The 23,569-nt window shown below is 42.6% G+C and overlaps 2 protein-coding genes across 4 annotated transcripts; both read right to left on the bottom strand.

The window, feature by feature from the left end:
- On the bottom strand, positions 1–5,181 carry gal3st1a (galactose-3-O-sulfotransferase 1a). Of its 3 annotated transcripts, XM_020052268.3 has the most exons (4): positions 5,099–5,177; positions 4,863–4,997; positions 2,609–2,756; positions 1–2,301 (listed from the first exon to the last, which is right to left on the bottom strand). In XM_020052268.3, exons 3-4 carry the CDS (start codon positions 2,734–2,736, stop codon positions 1,146–1,148), a joined length of 1,284 nt encoding a protein of 427 aa, XP_019907827.2. In that variant the 5' UTR covers positions 2,737–2,756; positions 4,863–4,997; positions 5,099–5,177; the 3' UTR covers positions 1–1,145. The 3 variants fall into 3 exon arrangements, with proteins under 3 accessions (XP_019907827.2, XP_010875040.2, XP_019907828.2); XM_010876738.4 differs by having other exon boundaries at positions 4,863–5,181; XM_020052269.3 differs by lacking the exons at positions 4,863–4,997; positions 5,099–5,177 and adding an exon at positions 3,702–3,755.
- Positions 5,182–6,999: 1,818 nt separating this feature from the next.
- pes (pescadillo) lies at positions 7,000–23,183 on the bottom strand. The gene is made up of 15 exons (XM_010876739.5): positions 23,012–23,183; positions 21,719–21,798; positions 18,006–18,159; positions 17,755–17,864; positions 16,681–16,852; positions 15,326–15,415; positions 14,672–14,788; positions 14,463–14,540; positions 14,199–14,288; positions 12,907–13,037; positions 10,303–10,428; positions 8,759–8,943; positions 8,525–8,670; positions 7,873–8,058; positions 7,000–7,396 (listed from the first exon to the last, which is right to left on the bottom strand). The coding sequence occupies exons 1-15, from the start codon at positions 23,033–23,035 to the stop codon at positions 7,322–7,324; spliced, it is 1,764 nt and encodes a 587-aa protein (XP_010875041.2). The 5' UTR covers positions 23,036–23,183; the 3' UTR covers positions 7,000–7,321.
- Positions 23,184–23,569: the final 386 nt, after the last annotated feature.

A 23,569-nucleotide genomic window follows, 5' to 3' on the forward strand; every position in this document is an offset into this window, starting at 1 on the left:
AAAAAAAAAAAGAGGAAGACATCATCCAAATTATTGAGGAAGCTATCCAAAACAAAACCCTGTATGGTCTCATACAGGCCATGTAGGTCAAGCTGTCTCATCCAATTTTGGGCTAGAAGGTTCTATCTGCAAATAAATGTAATAATTTGCATAACAACATGAATTGGGGCATTTTGTGTACTATAGAGGTAGATATTAATTAAAACAAGGCTTTGGTGACCCCTTTAGTATTTTCAGTTTTTCTACATACACTTGACCAAAAATGTGATTTTCAAGTAATCTCAAATCCCAATTATAGATAGTGAATGTGATTAAATTAAGCAGATTGTGATTAAATTAAGCAGATTGAACCAACATCACATTTTTTTTGGAAGTATGGTTTGTGAACCTCAAGGTTAATCACTTAAATAAATTCAAGTTACATACATTTATGGTCGGGATATCCTCCAAATAAACAACATTAAAAAATCCACTGTTACATTCAATTCCCATCTCACCAAAACCAGTTCCATCACCTGAACTCCTCTTCCGAGAGTCTTCACACTCACTGACTCCGGAACATGCTTCCCATCCACTTCCACATGCCTCAGACGACTCCAGTCATAATTCACTATTGACTAACTATTTGCCAAAACATAACATTTGCCCCCCACCCCCCAAAAAAATATTAATGTGCATTTAAGAAGTTTTTAGTATGACATATTTTCATTGCATGCAAATACTATTGGACAAAATACTAAACTTTTGACTATTTTTAATATGCTTTAAAGATATTAATCTGGGCTCAGATACTTTTTCCAACAAATTAACTGAATGTTGCTCAATAATGAAATGAGGGCGTAAACGTGTATTTATTCTGGTTTGCATTTTTTCTGCTATTAGAACTTAAAATCTCATCACATTTTAGGTCAAGCTTTGGCAGAAATACAAAAAAGGGTTCACAAACTATCTCAAACCACTGCTAAACAACAAAACTGCAGATCGCTGTGGTCCCAATCACTTGTAGCTCTCTCACAAGGGCCAAACAGAAGAACAATCACAGGAAGCCACATTGTCTTTTCTCCCTTTCTCTCTCTTTCCCTTCTCTATATATCTCTGTCTCTCTCTTTCTCCCTATATCCACGCTGTCTAAAGTGTCTCTCAAGTCACCAGTTGATCAAGTCTCTCACATGACCCCACAGTTTAGTGACCCAAAGGTTGACTCCTAGGTCTGTCAGGTACTGCAGCTCGGGGGTGAGCATTTTACGGCACAGCTCGCGGTGGGCCTTGTCCACATTCTTTTTCAGGTTGTAGCCCATGATGGACTTCTCCCCAATAGGTTGCCAGGGCTTCATGGCTGTCTCCTGGATGTTCACTGCGTCCACCGCATGGCCTCCCTCAATACAGATGGCTGCCATCTCTGCATTCCTTCTCCGGAGCTGTGCTACGTCATCAGCAATCCGCTGGCTCCCGTATGCCTCCACCTTCCTCCAGAAGGTGGTGTTGAAGTGTTGGTAAAGTTTCCAGTCCGCAGCGTTCCACTCCAAGGCCCGGGCCCTCAGCTCCGGGGTCAGTTTGGACACGGTGGAGTCCTTTCTGACATTGAGCTTAAAGAAGAGGAGGTCATCCATTTCCCAGCAGAGGGCATCCTTGAGCAGAATTAAGGACTCCTCAAAGTGCTCCACCATCATAACCAGGTGGAAGCGACCTGCAATAGCATGGATGCCCTCCTCCACCTTGGGGTCCCCTAGCTCCAGAGTGTTGTCCTGTCCAAAGTCAAAAAACAGCAGATTTTTTAAGTAGAAGGAGTTGAAGCCATCTGGGTCAAAGTAGTAGTGGGGGTCGTGCAGGAACTCCCCCAGCTTGTCCTCGCCTGGTATTTTCCAGGTCATCGGTGCCAGTCGGCCAAAGTAGTGGAAGGAGGATTCAAAAAGCTCGGCTGGGTCTCTGAGGATGGTAATGTAGGACATGTCTGTGGGAAGCACCTTGGCCACCTCAGGTGCGTTGAAGCGCATGTGGTTGCAAATGATATTGAAGCACATGCCAGGCCTGTAGTCCTTGACCATGGTGTGCTCGAATGGAGAGGGGTAGAAGAAATCATTACGGCCATCTGGGAAGGCAAACTTGAGCCGGTGCTTCTCCCCGAAGCGGAACAGAATGTTGAGGAACGTGCTGCTGGCTGTCTTGTGGGTCTTCATGAACATAATGTCCATTTTGGGCGTGCAGACGCCTGCCAGCCCTACAGTGTGTTGGGAGCTGTTTATGATTGGTTTGACATGGGTTGGGGCTGGTCGATGGGCGCAGGAGTAAGGCACTGGCACCCTATGGAGAACAAACATACACAGACCACACATTATCAAAGAAAATCATTGTATCAGTCAACACATGATCAAATAATGAACAAAACAAACTGATTGATCATTAATGGAAGCGGTAGAGGAGCCCAAAGCTCTTTTAGCCTCTCATAGTGCAGTAGCTTGTTATCTGAATTCATATTTAAAAAAATGGCCGTCTATATCACGAAAATATAATCCTACTCAAGGTATATCTTGAGTAGGATTGTATCTACTGCCACTGGATGCCGGACCACAGCGTCAACCTTCTCCAATATGAATGGTGTGGGTCTTACTCAAGCAGATTGAAGTGGACCTGGGGAGCAGAAAGGCAGTAGAGCAGGATCATACAGCTGGTGAGTAGAGTACCCAGGACCAAGCCTTTGCACATCGACCTCCATTGCCTCCCGTGCTTGCCAAACATGATCCAAAATAACGGCTTATCTGAAACAGAAATAAATAGATCGATCTTTATCCAGTGTACCGCAGCTTTTTTGGGGGTGTTTACGTTTATGTGGTTTAGCAGACGTTCATCTCCACAGCATCTTGCAGTACTGAGTGCATTGATTTTCCTCATTTATTTTCCCCGTACTACCCCGTGGGAATCAGATTCCCAACACTGGTGTTGTAAACACTAGGTAACTGAGAGGTTCAATGCTCTACTGACTGAACTACACAGGTCCAGGTTAATCAATTATCCCCACTGTTCAATTGACATGGAATCTTTTAGTCACCTAGAGCCACTGTCTCCTGTGCCCAATTATTAGGGCATACACAGTGCAGCTGCTCAGTCACAGTGCTAACGTATATGTCTCGGGTAAAGGAGCAACTTATAAACATCCACTCGGTTGGATCCTTTGAGGTTTATCCCTTGGCATTTTTAAAATTGTCTCATCTTATGTTGTATTGTTAGATTTTATTTCAGTTACGTGCACTCATAATTCAACATTTTTCTTTTGAAATTGCAGTGCTTTTAAACAATGAAAAGTGAAACTGCAGTACAGCACGGCCTTCCACAGCCTGTGTTTGTCTCATCTGTCCCATTGATGAATAATGCACAGAGCTGGAAGGTGATCCAGTTCAGGTCTTCACCCGTTCTAACATATCAGATTGAAGACATTGACCCAGACGATGAATAAACATGAGATATATAGGGTCACTCGGATCCCAAAGGTTACATCCTGGAGAATCTATAGCAAAGCCAAACCAAAACAAGAAAAATCATATTACTCCCAACTTGACAGAACGCTCCTCAGTCAACACTGAAGTTTCAATTTCTCCTCAAAAGGCCTACCCAAAAGGCATATTCTGATATCTGTGAATGAGTGTCTAACATCAGTTATTACCCACCCCATCTCGCAGACATTTGAGTGATAACGGTGTTCTTACGTAAAAGAAAATCGTCAACTGCTGGTTGGTCTGTGATGAAGTAGCGTCTTGCTGAGTCTTGTTCTTCCGTCTGAGTTCCATGAAGTGCCCATTATGCAGGCATGTGAGGGGGCATTCTCCCTGAGCTCAGAGCCAGCCCAGGCCACCAAGAATATGGCAAACGTTTAAGTGGTACGCCCCACAAAACAGCAACCTTTTCATTGAGCTGTTCAACCTTCAAATTCACCTGGGTATTGATATGTACTCTATTGCATAATTACATTTCAGTCATCGGCAGACATTCTTATTTGGCGGAAGAGTTAAGTGCCTTGTTCAAGGGAACACTGACAGATGTATCACTGTTTCAGTTCAGGGAATCAAACCAGCATCCTTCAGGTTATTGTCCCATTGCTCTATACAACTGTGGAACAAATGAAGAGACCACTGCACCTTTTTCTTTCCTTAGCAAAACCGCTGAAAAGGAAAGTTTTGAGTGAGGAACAGAAGCGTTTAATTTGCAGTGGTCTCTTAATTTTAACCCTTCTGTTCCTCACTCAAAACCTTCCTTTTCAACTTTTTTGGAAAGGAAAGAAAAAGGTGCAGTGGTCTCTTCATTTGTTCCACAGCTGTATGTTAGAGCTGTATATGCCAGGTCACCTACTGCCCTATTTCCTGTCCCCAGCCACTGGCAGAGACCTAAAACGTAGGTAAAAATGGCTGTGTACTGTGGAGTAATATATTAATTTGAGTTTCATATGGTATACTCTAAATACAGTGTGGTCATAACAGGCAGATGTTATGAAATGCCCACCATGCCATTCAAATTAAATTCAATGGGGAAGGTTAAAAGCCACTCATTACTCCATATTTCAAATGATTACCTAATACTGCCCTAACCTCCAGTCTCATAAGCATATGCTGATATAATTTATGCCATTCTGGACACTGAATGGATGTTACAGTGTACTTCATCACAACGGCAGTGCCCAAAAAGACTCAAGTCTGAACGAAGCATTAACATCTGCTTTCTTCAACTTCCATTTCAAGTAAAACACTTGAGAGGTTTATTTGCACAGTCCAATACCTGCTTTCAAAAAACAAACTGACGTTTACAACTAGAACACTCTCACATACATTACAGATTTTCCAATAAAACCACATGATACTTTAAGTAACACTTACTCTGTTTTGCAGAAATCCCAGAACTGCAGTTGGTTAAAAAATGCCACTGAAGCTGAAACACAGTTCAGTTGCATTTCCTTCGAGTGCATAGCACTAGGTCTCACAGGGATCGTCCAGTTGACTGGTCACTTTTGCCTGCACACAACGGGTCACACACAGTGTCACAACCCCACATGGTCAAGTACTTCCTAATGGATACACACTGTATTGTGCCCAATGCGCTGAAGCCCATTCACCTGAGAGGTGGTCCCTTCCCCTCATGCACACCTGATCCTTTCAACTCGGAAAGGGATCCAGCTGAATAGAGCTCCATGAGGGCGGTCCATCCAGGCGCTGGTGACGTCAGGGCTCCCTGTCAGGGGAACTGCAATTGGTGGGGTGCGTGGGAGAGATTAGGAGAGAGTGAAAGCAAGCGTGTGTGCGTGTGTGGTAGACGGAGAATGAGAGAGAAAGGAACAGACAAAGGAGGGATGTAAGAGAGCGGGAGGGAGAGGATGGGCTCTATTCTCCGGCTGCATACAGAAGGCTATTGAGAGCAGACACTGGAGTGGAGACTAAGCCGCAAACTGATATAGAATGGCTGGCGAACAGTATAAAACAAATGAGAACCAAGGCAGAAAGGTCTTGTGACAATTCAATGAACCTGGCTCCGTCTAACGGAGTCTTGTTGGCAAGCGGAGCATTTAGATCACTGAGAAAAACTGGTTCAATAGAAATATTAATTAAACAATGGCAACGAAGACGGCGATATCTTAAAAAGTCGACAATGCAGACAACAGAACATGCACCGTGGTGTTACACACTCTGAAAAGACACAGTATTACATTTCAATTAATCTGTATTTAACACCACTACCATCTGCTAGAGCAGTCATATTGTGTCATTAAAGGTCCCGGACATACGGGTCTGGGACGGAGGAGTCTATTGGTAGACACCCATAAGGGGGGTCATACAGCCACTGACCACTGCATTAAGAGGTGGTGGGCGCCACCCCTCCCCTCAGCACACTGTAGCCCTTTAATCAACAACGACATGGCATAGGGATCACATGGGTCACCCAGCCCAGCCTCAACACTCAGCCTTTTGTTAACTGGTAGCAGCGTTATGGCGGGCGCCCGCCCGCCCTGAGTGCCAGGCTGTGACCCGTACTGGGCGGGCATGTGTGGAACGCAGATGATGCTTGTGGGTGGGGGGGGGTCTGTACGCGGATCAGGAGACGCTCTTAGGTCAAAGGGCGGGGCCCTCGTGATCATCACCCACAGGCCTGGACAGACAGCCCCCACCAGGGAACTCCCGCCGCAGGCCGGAGACAAACGGGACAGCGGCGCCACGCCACTGCAGCAACCAGGAGGACCAGAGTCCAGCACTGTGAAAAGGTACTGCGACACGGCTGATTTCTGCCTCCATCTACACCACAGACCTCGTGTGGTGGCGTTGGATTCCACCTGATATCAGGCCTGACTGGGCCACCAACACACCAACACACATGAAACCAGGTAGGCTCCTTCCACTCTGAGACACTGCCAGCAACAATGAATTATTAAAGCCCAGCCAAACCTAAGAGAATGACTCCCAGTGAGTGCTGCGGTGAAGTAACAGTAAGTATTTAATTACAATCGCACACTCATGATGTCCAACACCACTAAAACCTTGCATAAAGAAAGGTCTGGAGGAAGTCTTAATAAGAATTAAAAGAACTCTAGTTCCAATAGGAGAATTTCTATATCCAGCAGTAAGATGGCAGATCTTCGGTTGATTAGTTTATAGCAGTGCTGGAAGGAAAGCTGATGAGGTCCAATCCAAAGACAAGACATGCAAACAAGCTTTTCTTGTTGAATCATAAGATACCTTCAATACAGGGTGGCAGGTCAGTCAGGAGAAAGACAAAAGGCAACTAGCCCATTTTACTCAGAAAAGACATAATATGAAGTGTAAAGGCAAAATTATTTTAGCTTTGGCAGAGCAGGTAATAAAACTACCTTCAACTTTTACAAGAAATGTACTAGTTTCTCTAGTCACATCTCACCAGGTCTATTGAAGAACAATTTAAACAAAGCATCTTTTTTATTTTTTAAATGATGACACTAGGGCTTGTTATTTATTAACAGTAGACAAAAAATTGACACAGACAGTTTTGTACTGAAGAATACAGAACCCCATTTAATTACACATAATAGTTTAAAAGAGGGTGAAACATGGAAATATTGTTCAGGAACCTAAACAGTCCAGACCAGCATAAGAGTTCAAATAAGAACAGAAATTCACATCACAACTGTTGACAAGCCAGGTGGAAAATCTTTTGGAACAATGAAGTCAGAGGGAGTCAACATGTGACCTGATATTAACACGCATCCCATTCCCCATGGGAAACATGCACACTTTCTTTTACAAACAAACTCATGAGTCTCACAACTGTAAAAATCATCACCAGTCCTTGATGAATATCCACAGTTCGGTGGCTACTGTTTCTTGGCCTTCTTCTCTGCCTTGCTGGCATCTTCGTGGGCCTTTCTCTTGGCAGTCAGTTTGTTTGCCTAGCAAGGAGAAGCACAAGTTAATAAACTGCAGAGTAAAACGAGAATGAATAGGTGAGCAACCAAGATGACCCGTCCTTTCAAAGAGGTTATCGTTTCAGTAAGTGAGACAGCTATTCAAACCCTGTTAACCATTATCCATAGTTCAACACAGAGAGCAGCCAGCAGGACTGCGTCTGGTTAGGAACATTTTAAACACCCAACAGAGGGAACATTTAGTGGTTTTCAAGCTAATTCACTGCAACTCTGCCAACTCTGATTGGTGGAGATATTGTGGAGATCAACCTCTGTGTCCATGAATATTACATCCTCTGAAGTTATTCCATTGATCATTTGGTTAGAAATCTGTTAGAATCTATTGTTATAATAAATGAGACCCCGCCCCCCCCCCCAACATGCATCCACACACACACTAACAATGTATTGAGGAAGACTAGTAAAGCGCCATAAGTCAGTTGGTGGCGACGACCACTCACCTCTCGGACTGTCCTCTTCTTGCCAAACATGATTTTGTCATACAGGTACTTCTCCTTCTTCTTCATCATCATGATGGCCAGACGCTTTTCCTCCGCCTTCTCCTCCTGCTCCAGACGCACACGGTTCCCCACAGAGCCAGTTTCCCAGGGTCTGACTTTACCGGGGGTCACCTTTACTGCTAGAGTCTGGAGAGCAGAGACAAGTCTGAAGGTGTGTCCTGGTGGTACCCTGACCCATACAGGGAGGCTCAACCCCAGGCTTCCACACAGCAGATAGAAGCCTGGGACAGCAACTCCTATTGGGACTTCACCAATAAACGCAGGAAGAGACAATAGAATTCCAAAGAACATGACATTTAATTTGGGGTGAACTGGTTCCCGTGTAAGCCTTCAACAACTAATGTTAGCATGCTAGCAAGCGAAAACAAATATCTGTTTAAAAAAATAAATAAAATAAAAATAAAATAAACATTTGTCAGACTGAGCCAAACAACATAATACATCTTTAAAAATGAGTAGAAATTTGTCACATGGAGGTCCTAGCACGCAATTTCAAATCCACTTCAGGAGGTATTTGAGGGAGTATCATTGGATGACGTAACAAAACACCTGGCCTTCTGATGGTGAAACATCTAGACATTCTTATTCTCACCTTGCCCTGGGCTCGCTGATTCTCCATTTTCTTCAGATTCCTCTCCTCAGTTAACTCGTCATCGTCGCCGTCATCGTCGTCCTCCTCCTCCTCCTCCTCCTCGTCGTCATCATCATCATCGTCGTCGTCTTCCTCATCATCTTGTCCTTAAAAGAAAGTTGATGTTCAGTTAAACCTGACATACATCAAAACAGAACCCTGTGACATCACGCAGAGCTTCAGCTCAGTTCATACCAGGCTTCTCTCCGCGCTGCAGAGCCATGAGCTTCAGCTTCTCAGGGGGCACGTAGTCACCGTCCTTCTCCTCCACGAAGGGCGACAGGTGCGGCGGCAGCGTCACCCCGATGAAGTAGTCCTCAACGGGCAGGAGCATCTTGGCGTTGACCGTGTCAAACACCCACTGGGGCTGGATGTAGTACCTGGACACCACAAGACCCCGCCCCCAAAAACACGTGAGTCTTTTATATAACTACTGCAACGCTTCTACACAGGAACATATCAAAATGGAAGGAACACTTGTCTTCTTTCAAATAATGCTCTGAAGTATCAGAACGGTGGGGTTAATGCCTTTGGAACTACTCCATTTAAACGTTCTAGAAGGACTTGACAACATTCCCAACATTGTGGCTGTGTCATGTCTACTGGCCATAACAGCTAAATGAATGACAGGATGCAGCAGGGCTGTAATAGGAGATGGTGTGTACAGCTCAGCTCTTCAACGAGGACTGAAGGAAAAGGTCTGTGACTTGTGGCTCAGCAATCAACCCCCCCCCCCCCGGATAACAGGGGCCTTTGACCAGCCCAAGCAAGAACAGACTCTGAAAGGGGCCATTGTGAAGACGGGCAGAGCCCATCTCTAAAGGGAGACTGAAGGGGAACCCCCAACCAGAAACGGTTAGCAGCCAGGCAGCGCACAGACAAAAAGCCCATGGTCATTTGGGTCTGAGATTAGCCCCGGAAAGTAGCTTGGCTGAATTGAAATGTGGTAACGGGAAAGACAGGGGTGAGGTTGCAACCTGTTTTTGAAGAAACAGATGTTATTTTGTATAAGTGAATTTGAATGGAAGAGATAGAAGAGTGCTGGAAAGATGGGGAAGCCGGGGGTGTCTGAGCGAGGAGATCAGAAACCATGCTGACCGCACGTGTCTGCTTACATCAGTGGTTCCCAATCAGGGGTAACAGGGCTCTGAATAGCCCCATGAGATCAGTGTTACTGTAGCAGGAAAATCCTGTTGATCTCACAGTAACTGAAAAGGTTTGGGAACCGCTGCCTTAGACCACTCTATCAAATGAACTGCAAGACAACAGATGAAATGCCTGCATATAAACTGTTTAGGTCGGTCAGACTTCCCACATCAGTCGAGGTGTAGGAATATAATCTGGTCTGACTGGCTGTCCACCTTTACCCGTCGAGGTGTAGGAATATAATCTAATCTGGTCTGACTGGCTGTCCACCTTTACCCGTCGAGGTGTAGGAATATAATCTAATCTGGTCTGACTGGCTGTCCGCCTTTACCCGTCGAGGTGTAGGAATATAATCTAATCTGTTCTGACTGGCTGTGTGCCTTTACCCGTCGAGGTGTAGGAATATAATCTAATCTGGTCTGACTGGCTGTCCACCTTTACCCGTCGAGGTGTAGGAATATAATCTAATCTGGTCTGACTGGCTGTCCACCTTTACCCGTCGAGGTGTAGGAATATAATCTAATCTGGTCTGACTGGCTGTCCACCTTTACCCGTCGAGGTGTAGGAATATAATATAATCTGTCCGCCTTCACCTGTTGATGTACTGCTTGTCCATGTTGGGCCGGTCTACAATCTGATGGGTGATGCTCTCATCGGTCACGTCGTAGGTTCCACCTATGCAGAGGGACTGGTCCCAGGACACCTCGGCACCAAAACACCTGACACGCACAAAAAAACAATTACAGCATTTTGCAATTACTAACCAGTCAGAAAGTGGTTCTGCACCAATGCCCGATAAAGTATTTCCAAGAGACTGCTAGGTTGACCGCAGTTAAAAACTGTGGTCAACCTAGCCGACTTGAAAATACTAGGTCAAACTAGCAGTTTGTAATAAATAAAAGGAGGCTAATGCAATAGAACCTCCAATAGGAAATTCCTATTTCTTCAAAAGAGGTCCGGAGACACTAAAATAAGTTCTTACTACATCGTACCTTCAGAAATGTTTAATGCATTAATGTGTCTTGAAATACTAAATATTCAACCGATAGAGCATGACACACGTGTCTTGCAACTCAGACTGCTTTTCAGAGATCTTTAACATATTATGGTATTGCCGCGCACACAATTTTTACAAACGGTTCGTTTGACCGAGTATTTTCAAGAGCCGGCTTGAAGAAACTTGGTCAAACTAGCTGTATACGGACATATCCTACCGGCAATTTCCTATATCCAACGGTGGCATTACTTGTCAATATTCATCTGCATATTGGTCCATTCCTATATATTTGTCCTTAAGGAAGAGAAGAACTCAAAATTCTAATATTTTATAAATCTTTCTCCACTTAACCTGGGGATAACTGATTGCAGAACGATATCTTAATAGAGTTTGGATCCCCAAAAGGCACCCGTTTCAGCAGCGTGACTTACAAAGGAATGAAAGCAGTGGAGAATACCATACCCAAACACACCACACTTTCCCACGACTATGCACCTGCAGGACCCACACCACACCAGCGCAGGTCAAGATCAGGGGGCTAAATGCATTCAATGCATGGAAAATGAAATTGTTTTGAAAATATGAACATCACATTATACAAGAACCAAACAGTTGGCCTGGCTTAAACAGCCTAGAGGGAACTGCAGATTCCTAAGATGAGAAAAAAGTACCAATGTTGGACCCAGACCATGCAGGTCTGGTGGACCGGTGAAGACATTTACTCTGAAGCTCAATTCTGAAGCTGTTCTGTAAATATTTTTTTAGTAAAAATAGCAACTTCTGATCAACCCACATCAATTTCAGGCGTAAATTTAAAATGTCTGGTTTGCCCCACCCACTTCCGGTTTAAGCCACACTCATTCAGAGTACGAATACAGATAATTTAGTTGGTTGAACAGATACAGATAATGGTGCACTTGCTCATCCATGCCTAGTAGATAACCGTTACTTCACAAAGTTCTATCAAATGTTATTAGTTGGGGGGAGAGAAATCTAACCCTCTGACACAGCAATCAAGCTAGCTCCACCCTGCTCTCCTGGAGTGAAAGAGTTGCATGCATAGAGAGACAGTCCAACTACTACTTATTCATGAAGAAGTGACTTATGAACTTATAAATAAATATTAGACATTAGTCTTTATTCCACTTTAAGTGGACTTTCCATCATGTTGCGTAACGCGGTCCTCTCCTAGACACAATGGGCAAAATACTAAACACACTTTTCACATCTATTTTAATGTAGATATTAAAACACAAGAACAGCAACTAGCCAGAGCGACATGAGAAAAAGATCCAACGACGGAACAGTAGATAAACCCTCAAACATGTTCAGCATACTTTGTAATTCAGTATAATTCCTACTTCTGCAGCCTGTCAGCTGACGCTTGCTTCTGTCCCAACCTGGTCACAAATCCACATGGCCAATAAATAGGAACTTGCCTGTCTGGCTGTGATGCCCACATCATTTATGACAATACGTTGAATTTACAATTAGAGAAATATGACGTTAAATTAGCATAACGTATACTGTATCTAGTTAGCAAAGGAATGAAACATTCCTGGAGAACGGGAAAGAATTTTGCAAACCAGAAAACAAAAAAGGTTAATTAATATTACCTTCATCCTTATGGCCAATTTTAATGTAAAAGCTATTTCATTTCTAGCTGTAGCCACTGAAAATGGGAGGATGGGGGAAAAAGCTGATATATTTGGGCATCATAAATAAATATTGATCTAGATCCAACAATAGATAAGCTAGCCTCATTTTCACTGATTACCATCACTGACCTCAGTATTTTAACAAGGTCAACATTAATAGCCATATTTAGTCGTAATAAAGAACTAAGTTTTTAAACTGAAAGCAAATAGCTACAGGCAGCAAACAATGTAACAATATTTGATTTACAAACTTATAGCTATTTGCTTTACTACCAAGCAAGATAATGGTGATTTATACAACTCATTGAACTGTATCTATTTATTATACCAATAATGTCTTACTCTACTTCATAGAATGTTAAGTCAAACAGAACCTAACTTTAAAACCTCATACAAAGCTGGTAATGGACCATGGAAATATAATTTGATATGACTGCCTGCTTGCTTCATATGTGCAGAGAAGTTGAACTGCCATAATTTTCACTTAAACACAATTGAGCAGTCCAGGAAAGCTGGGGTAAACGTGGGGGACAGGTTCTCACCTCAGGATAAAAGCCAGTGACTCTCTGGGAACTTCCCTGTTCAGGAAGAACTTGAGCCCCTCGAAAAGCCTCTTATGGGCCTCCTGCTCTTTCTGCTCCTTCTCTCTGGCCTCCAGGTTCTCCTGGTCCTCCTGCAGAAAAGGTGTATATCTGTTAGAAGGGCAGTTGGCAGGATGGGATTAGTTTCATCATGTTGTTTACAAAAACCCAATTTCAGGAGACCCTAGAGTTGTGCTCCCCAGTGTCACATTTCTAATAGGCTGACAGGATTCCTTGTACTGCCGGTTTGTTTGGCCACTCAAGTAGTCCTTCTGTGACCAATTAATTCATCAAGCTGTTTTTACATCACCCACAAATGTCTTAATAAAAATACTACATAAAATATGAGATTACATTCGGATCAGTACATTCTATAAAAAAAATTAGTGGACAACAGGGATCTGAAAGGGAGTAATATGCAAATGGAAAATGTACTTATAATCACAGTCTCTCCTATCATTAACAGATGGACTACACTGAACTATTCTTGCAGTCCTACCCAGGGGGCGATTCCTCTGCTGGGACGTCGGCCCATCACCTCAGAGGGTGCTAGGGCTCCCTGGTTGTGCCATCAAACCCCAGCATCTAATCCAGTATTCAGTCATGCCCAGCCTTCCTGCCAGGGGTTCAATCTTCTTACAAACTGCGTTGTCTTAAGGTCCACGTAGTTTGCTAAAGTAGCATCAGAGGAAACAGCCCCCCCAACACCTTCAGGCTAAGCTGAAACTGGACATCACTACCGAAGCTCTGTTCTGCTACCTCAGACCTCTTTGTCATCCTGACCTGACAGATCCCGGTCAGCCCAGTAAGAGCTCTTCGCTGCCCCGTCAGCCCTATGGTGGATCTAGTAGAATGGGGGTTTTCTAATCTTACCTTACAAGGTGCTCAGCCTGCTGGTTTTCTGTTCCACCTCATCCTCAATTAAGACTCCAACATGAGGGTTGCAATGAACAAACTGAGTGGAACTGGCTATGATGTCCAGATTAGAACACCAGTGCAGCGAAGCTACTAGAGCAAAGTGCATGCCTATTTTCCGAAACCCTACCCCAAGCATATCTACAGTCCAAGCACTGTTGTCTTTGAGAACTAATGTTGTACTTCACCAGCTCCACCCCCCCCCCCTTCTAGAACTGAATGGGCTGAAGCTGATTCAGGGTGTAAAATATACTCACTATTATTCTATTGTGTGGTGCACATAGCTGTAAGGGGCTTTGAATGAAGGTGTTGGCTAAATGATAAAGGTGTCTCCTTACCCCCTCGGTTGGAAACTGGTCCATCTGGTTTTCCTCCTCTTCGGCAGTGGCTACCACTCGCGCCAGGCTGGCACTCAGAGCTGACAGTTTCTGTGGACAGAACCAAACCCAAGGGTTGTTTTTTCCTCTTAAAACATACTGACAAGCGTGCCATCACAGTGGGGATGTGGGGCCGGCCGCCCACTCACATACAGAGAAATCATCAAGACAACCTCAGGTTTCTACATGGATATAAATCAATCTCCACAGTGGAGAAAGGCCCACCTCCAGGTAGCTCTCAGAGTCCATGGCGTAGTCCGCCTCATGCTCTGCCTTCAGCTCCGACTCCGCCTTGCTGTCCAGCTGGAGGAAGGTGAGGAGTTAACAGCAATTCTACAAAGTTGAGAATTGTTACACGATATCGGTCCGCTGAGGTAAAATGATGGGGCGTTCAGGATGTGTTTGACCCAAGGTTGGGACAGGGACTGGGATACCTTGGGCGGGTACACCAGGTTGAGAGTTTGGTAGAGGCGGAAGTTGACGAAGCCTAAGAGGGTGGTGTACATCTCTGTGAAGGTGGCCATTACTCTGTAGTCCACATCTGTCGGATGCTGACGGAGAAAGAACAGGTTAAACCTGACGGCAACATGTAGTTCAACAGAAGCATCTTTGGCTCATAATTAACAGATAGCGGGTATAGTAGAGATGTGTTCGTCCCTATTAACCTTTAGTATAAAAATACAGAAGAGCGTTTACCATACTCTTCTCTCACTCCTCTAATTAACAGCTTAAAATCATTTGAATAATTTCTATAAAAACATATGAAACATTAACTTAAATGTTCTGGTCATTTATGCTTGTATTTATGCTAATAGTACAGTTAAAATCTTACCCATGAACTAATAAGAGGCTGTTTATAACTAAAACCAATTACAAAGAGGGCTAAAAAACCTAACTCATCCATTAAACAGGAGTCTGACTTGTATTTGAAATACTTTGTACTTCTGCAAACAATATCATTTACTCAAGGCAAGTTCTTGGCTCTGAATCAGTTGAAACTGATCTCTCCAGGCCCCATCAGATGGTAACACAATGTTAAGTCAACAATGGACTTTGGCAAATATCTGCTCTGATCAATCAGCACTTACATCATGGGCAAACTGATAAGGCACCAGCCAGGTGATAACTTGTCCAAGGACTTCTGCCTGGTAGTAAATCCCCTTGATGGACAGGAAGACCTGCCAGCCAAAAGAAGATCAATACATCTCATTCACCTGTATACAATATGGAAACAGGCAACTATTTCATTGGTTCATTTACAGTGGCTTCAGAAAGTATTCACACCATTTCATATTCTACACATTTTGTTGTGTTATTGAATTAATTGATTATTGATTATTTGTTGTGCCATTAATCTACACACTATATCCCACAATGACAAAGCAAAACACATTTTAGAAAAGGTTGCTAATTAATTACATTTTTTAAATGAAATCTAATGCACATTAGTATTCACACCCTTTGCCATAACACTCCAAAATGGCCATATGCATCCTGTGTCCTTTGATTATATTTGAAATGTATCTAGAATTTGGCAGGAGTCCATCTGTGATTGAAAATAATTTAGAAAGGCATACACCTATCTATATAAGAGGCATAGGTCTGGGAATGGTTATACAGAAAAAGCATTAACGGTTCCCAGGAGCACAGTGGGCTTCAGCATTGTGAAATTGAAGAAGTCTGGAACCAATCAGACTGCCTAGAACTGCTGGTCAACCAAACTAAGTAACCAGGCAACAAAGGCCTTGGTCTGGGAGTGACCAAGAACCAAAATGCCACTCTAAGAGAGCTCCAGAGTTACTCTGCAGAAGAGACTGGACAACAATCAGGCCTTTAAGGTTAACTGGCTACATGGAAGCCACTCCTGAGTAAAATGCAACTGACATACCATCTGGAGTTAGATGAAAAAAGCCCTCTGGCCTGAAGAGACCAAAATCTAACTAACTTTTAGGTCTGAATACAAACCTCTACACCTGGAGACAACAAGGTACCGCTCATCACCTGGATAATACATCATCCCTATGGTGAACCATGGTGGCGGGAGCAGCATGCTGTGGGGATGTCTTCTGACAAGGGTGGGGGGCCCAAAGTAGTGCCAAAGCAGCTTTTACTAAATAAAAACGTCTGTATACTAATGTACATGAGATATTCTCAATAAATTGAAATCTAAACACATCTAAAAATGTTTTTGTTCAGTAATTATGGGTATTGTGTGTAAGCGGACACCAACATATATTTAAATGAACCCTAAATGTAGTCCATAAAACCAAGAAAGTGAAGGACTCTTACTAACTTCTGAAGCCACAGTAAATGTCAGGCATATAACACTGCAACAGTATACAGGACGAACTGTAAGATGAAGAACGGCCCACTGGAAAGGGCATTCTATCCACAACACAGATATTCACTGAGGACCTGCTCCTTGCAGTCTTGCCCTTCCTACCTTTTTAAGAGAGCGAGATGCGATTATGTAGTTCATCCACTCCACAGACAGCCGCCGACAAAGCGTGATGGTCTGGACATGGCACTTCCCCGTGCGGGCAAAGGTGGAGAACAGGAAGCACATAGAGAGGGCATCGTCAATATCACGCAGGGCATCGACGAACGTGGGGTACCTGGCACAAACACAACACTCATTGTCAGGAACACACGGAGGACATGGCACACAGGGGCTTCCACAGAACAGGGGGTAACCAAGCAGCAGGCGGAGTGGCTTGAGCCGCGACAGAGAGATGGAGGCAGTGAACCGGGGATACAGCTCCAAGCTGTCATCATACGTCACTGGCCACTTAGTTTTCTTGAAATGGTGAGGGAACATTTCATCAGTGATTCCAAGTCTTGTTCGATTGTTTCGCCATGGTCAGCTCTTTTGGTTGGCGTCTTCTGGACTTAAGAAACCAACATAATCAGGTTTGACAGGTTGTTTGGGAATCATCACAAACATTGCCCACCATCTCTCCCGGAGGGAAGAGACATTTTTTTTTTAAATAAACAGGCACGAGGCCAAATAATGTGCACCCCCCTTTGTGGACGTCAGCCTATTCATTGCTGCTGCTGGGCTGAGAGGCATTTCAGATGTTCATACACTGACAACAACAGAGCCAGTGTTGCTGCTTGTCAGTGTGAAAGCCCCATCATCATTATATGAGAAATAAACAGGGCTCAAAACCAGATATCCTATTAAGGTTGGGTTAAGCTGTGGTTTTGGTGGCTAAACGCATTTAGAATGTGAAAAAAAAAATGTTCACGCTCATATGCTCTCAAACTTCATCCACTTGAAAAATTGAAACACTGGGGAAAAGCATAGACATTACTCAGGGACAGCGGATGGCGACTGTCATTCTTATTATATATTTTCAAAACCAATTTACTGGTTTGCAAAGATGGGACTTTGTAGCTGGAAAGACATTTTAGTTCGAAGAGCAGTTGACAAAAAAAAGGCTCTTGAAAATAATGATCAGGTCAACACTGCCACCTTGCTGTTTCCAGTTCTCATTGCAGTGGATTGGGACCTCACCTTTCCTTGATGATGTGGTCCAGTTTATAGCCAGGCTTGTTGTCCCGGAGTCTCTCCACCCCTGTCCACTCTGCCTTTCCATAGGCCTTCCTCAGTTTGCGCACAAAAACCTACCCCAAACGAAACAGGACAAGGCAGTATTACTACATTTCCAAACAGGTTAACCAGAAAATCTCCTTTGTCCAAAAGGTTAAATAACATTTCAAACAACGTCTTCACCAAGCTGTCAAATGAGTAACACAAAACCATACCTTGTACTCCCTAAACTTTCTAACGATGGGCTCGTGCAGGAGGAACCGGATGTCTTTGAGCAGGTAGAATGTGCGGGGCGCCGTGGAACCCTTGTTCACTTTCTTCTTGTGCTTGGGCTCATGAGGGTAGATGCCTTTAAGAATGCACAGGCGCCTGTGTGGAAAAGAAGATAAACAGGCACTGACTGTCAACATGGCATTACAGAAACGGATGCCATAAGCCATGATGTTATTACATTCACATCCAGAGTAGAGCTGCATTAAGTATCAAAGGCACTTACATCCACTAAGTTATTCTACATAAAAGCCTTGGCAAAATTCCATATAATGTTAACGAAAACAAAATGGGAGAAAACAAAAACAAAATAGGGAAGGACTAAAAATAAGTTGTCTGACCCGGCATTTATTAATTTATTTATTACTTGTAGCCGCTTTTCTCCATGGCAGTGAAGACAGAGAACATTCAGGACGGTGCCAGGGGAAAAATAGAAAATATCAAACGTTTGGGAGAATCTCACTCTCAAGGCTCAATGATGGTTTTCTGCCACTACTGCGAAACTGCTTGCATTGTATGGCAGAATGTCACTGACGCTGAAAAATTTGAACAACGAACCATCCATTCAGTTAGCCAAGACACAATCGCAGCCTGGATGTAGCATTAGCTAGTAGAGCTGATTAGCTAAAGTATTAGATAAAGTTTGTGTTTATTACATTTGGGGAAAAATGGAGTCAAGACAATGTCAGTACCTTCTATATAACCGATCCAATAAAGTTTTTAAACAATGTGGTTCTACTGACCTGGATAGGTGACTCACATACATCTATAAATGGCCACACTACAGCAGTCAGAAGACTGTTTCCAACTAAAGACCAACATTATTGGCTAAAACAGGCTCAATTTAGTTTTAATTAAGAAAGTTAACTTATATATGTCCTACGAATACTTTTTGTTTGATTGATATGGCTAAGTGTTTAGCCTATTGAAAATCAATACTCTCACGAAAAGGGAACCTATTCCAATCAAATGTAATATTGAGCTGGGCCATGCTTACCTCAGCAAGCAAAGATTCTGCAGATAGTGTTATTAACATGATACCTCACAGACCTACGCTCACAATTTCAACAGTGGAGGATGACAGTTTTAAATGCAGGGTTTTCCCAGGCTCAAAAATAGGCAAAGGTGGTACCCCAACCTCCGTAACACCACGCTCCACCAGACGGCCCCCTGTGATAGCTGGCTACTCAATTGAAAGAAGCCCCGTTGTCCACGTCCACTAGAGCAGCTGATGCACACTACAATGTCCTCCCTAATAGCAACCAAAATAACAAGCAATATCTCTATACTTCACATATTAACATGCTACATTTTTTATCTTTTACATATGAACGTTTTTAACCTCATGTGTCTCTTTTGTTCTCCTCTGCCTGTCGGTAGACATTTTATAGGACTAAAGGTCATCCAGCCTATAGTTTCTGGTCGGCTGTTTTCCTAAGCCCCCCAGGTTCAACATCAATGACGGCCCGCTGGCCCTGGCCCAGTAAGACCTAACATCGGGTGAGTACACAAAGACAGTCACAGACCCATATGGGCCAGTGCTCAAACTCCCCTTTTAAAATCAGAGTATCATTTTAAAACTTTTGCTTGTCATCTTTGTCACTATTCCCACTTCAACTATTCCCACTTTCACTTGTTCTCACATTAAAATGTGTTGGTACTGCTTATTCTCCACCCGCCAACTGGTACAGGACCGGTGTTGTCTATTTGACCAATAATATTAAACGGCTCATCTGTTTTGACCAATCATAGTTTATAGTGCATTCTGTTAACTATGTCTGCCTACGAGCTAAATAACAGTGACACACAAGAAGCCTGCAAACCAAGTACAGCTCTGGAAAAAATGAAGAGACCACTGCACCTTTGTCTTTCCTTTCCAAAAAAGTTGAAAAGGAAGGTTTTGAGAGAGGTACAGAAGGATTTGATTTGCAGTGGTCTCTTAATTTTAACCCCTCAGTTCCTGACTTAAAACTTTGTCTTTACTACAGCTGTCTACAGACTTTCTGCCTTAAGTTGTGTTTTCAGCAGGTGAAATGCATGCTCGATTGGGTTGAGATCAGGCGATTGACCCGGCCATTGCAGAATATTCCACTTTTTTGCCTTAAAACCCCCTGGGTTCCTGTCCCAGTATGTTTTGGGTCATTGTCCATCTGTAAATTAAAGCTGAGACTGCACTTTAAGCCCATATTCATTATTTAACTGTAACTTTAATATATTGTGGTAAACAGACAAAATAAAACTTGTCAGTGTCCAATTATTTCCGGACATAACTGTATATACACCACAGAGAAACTTTAATGTAGCAATTTGGAAAGATTCACAATGGAATGCATAATGCATCTCTCTGGCAACTTGAATGCAGTTACACTTAGTTACATTAAAACATTATGTACATTACAATTCCCATAATAAGTAGCTTTAATTGTAGCATAATTCAAGTCAACATAGAGATGCATTATACATTTAAATGTGAATTTCTCCAACACGATACAGACATTTTTCTACAGTAGTTTTTAAGCACTCTATGTTCACTTCTGGTTAGATGTAAAGTACATTTCGTTGTACTGTACTGTTTAACGACAAAGTTTAATCTAATCAAACATTTCTTGAGATGTGTTGTACACTTAAAGGGGACCGCAAATGTTTTACAAATGGCTATTATAGCCAAATATTTTCTAGAGTTGGCTAGGTTAACCGCAGTGTTCAACTGCAGTCAACCTAACCGACTCTTGAAAATACTTGGTCAAACTAGCTGTTCATCAAAATTGTGTGTGGCTATACCATAACATTCATGAAAGCACTCTGAAAAGCAGTCTGAGTCGCAAGACATACGCGTGTCTGGCTCTATTGGTTGAATATTTAGTATTTCAAGACACATTAATGCATTAAACATTTCTGAACGTACGATGTAGTAAGAACTTGTTTTAGTGTTTGTACATCTGATCCGGACTTCTTTTGAGAAGAAATATGAATTTCCTGTTGGGGGTTCTATTGCATTAACCTACTTTCATTTAATACAAACAGCTAGTTTGAGTCGGCTAGATTGACCGCAGTCATATCCATCAGGTCTCCCGTATGGGAATATTATGGCTTTCCAGTTAAAGCTACACTAAGTAAGATTTGTCCCCTATAAACATGGTGTGTTTATTGCCAAGTTGTTGAAAAAATTTAATGTTGTCATTCTCAGCACAACATCCACCAATTAAAACTGTGGGTAAAAACAAAAAGCACAAAATCTGGTCAGAAATTTTATTTAAAAAATGTATTGGAAATGGCTCAGAGTGTGGACTGCAGTTGGAAACCCCACATTAATAAATACAACCATACTTACACAGGAGGTCACCTGAGACAAAATATCCAACTTCCACTACGCTGGTCTACATTTTCTAAATCCTTTATCAAAACCAAGAATACTATCAGCTGATTGACAGTGAACTTTCCTCTACTGTTTACTTATTGCACATCATATGCAATGCATCATAGTTTGATAATGCAAACCGAAAATACAAGCCAGGAACAGAACAGCGCTGCAAAAAGCAGATAACTACCACATTGCGGTGAACCTTAAACATTCCAAACAAACCGCTTGGAAAACCTGTAACGTCTGTATCAATACATTTGTACTCATTCTTTTGCAGAATACAACATAATTCAGTACCTGAAATCAGCCAAGCTCAGCTGCAGCTTCTTGCGAGCTTTGTTCCTTGTGATGTAGTTGGTGGCAGAGCCCCTCTCATACTGAAACAAGACACAGGGTTTAGTTACAACACATGAAGACAACCAGTCAGACACTGTTGGATATTGGAGGAACCAAGTTTATTCCTTTGTGTTACTACCCAACGTGTATTTAGACATATGAGCAAACTGCTGGATGGAGGAATTTTTCAGCATCATGCCAAACAATATATTTGGAACTAATTTTCCTGGACAATCCTCAAGGTGTTTGTTTTGGCAAACTTGAGACAATAATTTATGTTATTCTTAGTTAGCAGTGGTTTCCGCTAACCAGGCATGGATCACATATCTTGCCACCTGTCTTTACATTTCTAATTTTTGTACCTATAACAGTACACTTATCCAGAGCAACTTGTAGTAAAGAGAGCATTTATTCTCTCAAGCTGGCAGCCTGTGAGAACTGAATCAAAAACGCTGTCAGGCACCATACACGTCCAGCTGACCGCTATCTTTCTGATATAGTCAAGAACACAGACCTTAGTCAAGGCAAGAGATGCCTGCAGATTGTGTTCTTATTGGGTCCTTTGAGACTTCCTGAAAGACTTGTATTCCTAATTCTTGGATGTTTTGTCAGGACCTAAACCAACGTAGCTCGTTGGAGCCCTAAAAATGGTTTTGGAACCCTTCCCAGACTGATAAGCATTAAATGTTTTCTCCTGAAGGTCTTCATAAATTACATTTTGATATGCGTATGACGTGCCTCTACAACCTGGTGCTGACAAAGTCACTCATAGTAACAAAGTTACTTACATTTATATTGGACTGTTTAGACCCAAATAAGGCTTGGTAGTTATACAAAGTATAAACATTTTACCCTAATTATCCCTTTCATTATACTGAGTTCACAAAGGGGCCAATAACGTTTTCCCTACAGATGATTACTTAAACACAACAGTTATTTAGCAGGGTTGAAAACAATATGAATCAACCGCATGACTCCACTAACGTCATTCAGCTACGCAGACGTAAAACTACAAGTTTATTACATATAGCTATCTATTACACCATTTGATTATTAGATTAATTATATATTATAGCAAGCTGACTATGAGGCAAATCGTTAGGTAAACATTTTCGTTCCAAAACTATATGATGTGCTCATTAAAACCAACGCAGTTAGCAAAGCAGCTAGCCAAAGTGCTAACTTTAGCTATAGCTTTAAACATCTTCCTTAGTAACTATGTTTTTGGATAGTTAATTTCACAGGCATCCTTACCTTCTTTTTCTGTAGCCCACCCATTTACAGTAGATATGTTAGTTTTTTTTCTACAGAAAATGTTATTAGATGTTTAAGTCAAATTCTGTAGACAACGATGTAAACACAAGCGCCACCAAAAAAAACACCGTGGCAGATGCACGTGTTGCGTGACACGCGCTGAATGAACTCGCAGGACCACGACACTTAAAGCTGTCTTTTTTAGGCCTGAACATAATTCGTTATTAAGAATATTTTAGAATTTAGTCATTGATCAGATGATCTATTCCAGAAGGACGTACAGTTGGGTTTAGGAATTACTGGTTTGTTTTAATGTTAAGCGTTAGTGCCAGTTTATGCATAGGCATAAATGTTACGGCACTGAGGTTAGGGTTAGGGTTAGGTAAGGTTAGAGAAAGTTGGACATTAAGCTCTATTGTCCCCATTTAGATTTCCAGTTTAGGGGTATGGTTTAAGGAAAAACCTACAGTTGAGCATAGTGTTAGAAATGGGGTTGCTTTAAGGTTCGGATACTATTGGTTCAGTTTAGGAGTCCAGGCCGGGTTAGGGTTAAGATTA

Source organism: Esox lucius, chromosome 13 (assembly GCF_011004845.1).
Source record: "Esox lucius isolate fEsoLuc1 chromosome 13, fEsoLuc1.pri, whole genome shotgun sequence".
In the NCBI taxonomy this organism is placed as follows: Eukaryota; Metazoa; Chordata; class Actinopteri; order Esociformes; family Esocidae; genus Esox; species Esox lucius.

What these genes read in the sequence shown, in the direction of transcription:
- gal3st1a (XM_010876738.4), bottom strand. Translation starts at nt 2,736, where the DNA reads ATGTTTGGCAAGCACGGGAGGCAATGGAGGTCGATGTGCAAAGGCTTG. An exon ending in GTCCACTTCAATCTGCTTGA is followed by an intron (nt 2,302 to 2,608) that starts GTAAGACCCACA and finishes TGTTCTCCATAG; the next exon opens with GGTGCCAGTGCCTTACTCCT.
- pes (XM_010876739.5), bottom strand. Translation starts at nt 23,035, where the DNA reads ATGGGTGGGCTACAGAAAAAGAAG. An exon ending in GAAAGTTTAGGGAGTACAAG is followed by an intron (nt 17,865 to 18,005) that starts GTATGGTTTTGT and finishes CGTTTGGGGTAG; the next exon opens with GTTTTTGTGCGCAAACTGAG. An exon ending in TCACTGGCTTTTATCCTGAG is followed by an intron (nt 10,429 to 12,906) that starts GTGAGAACCTGT and finishes TGTGCGTGTCAG; the next exon opens with GTGTTTTGGTGCCGAGGTGT.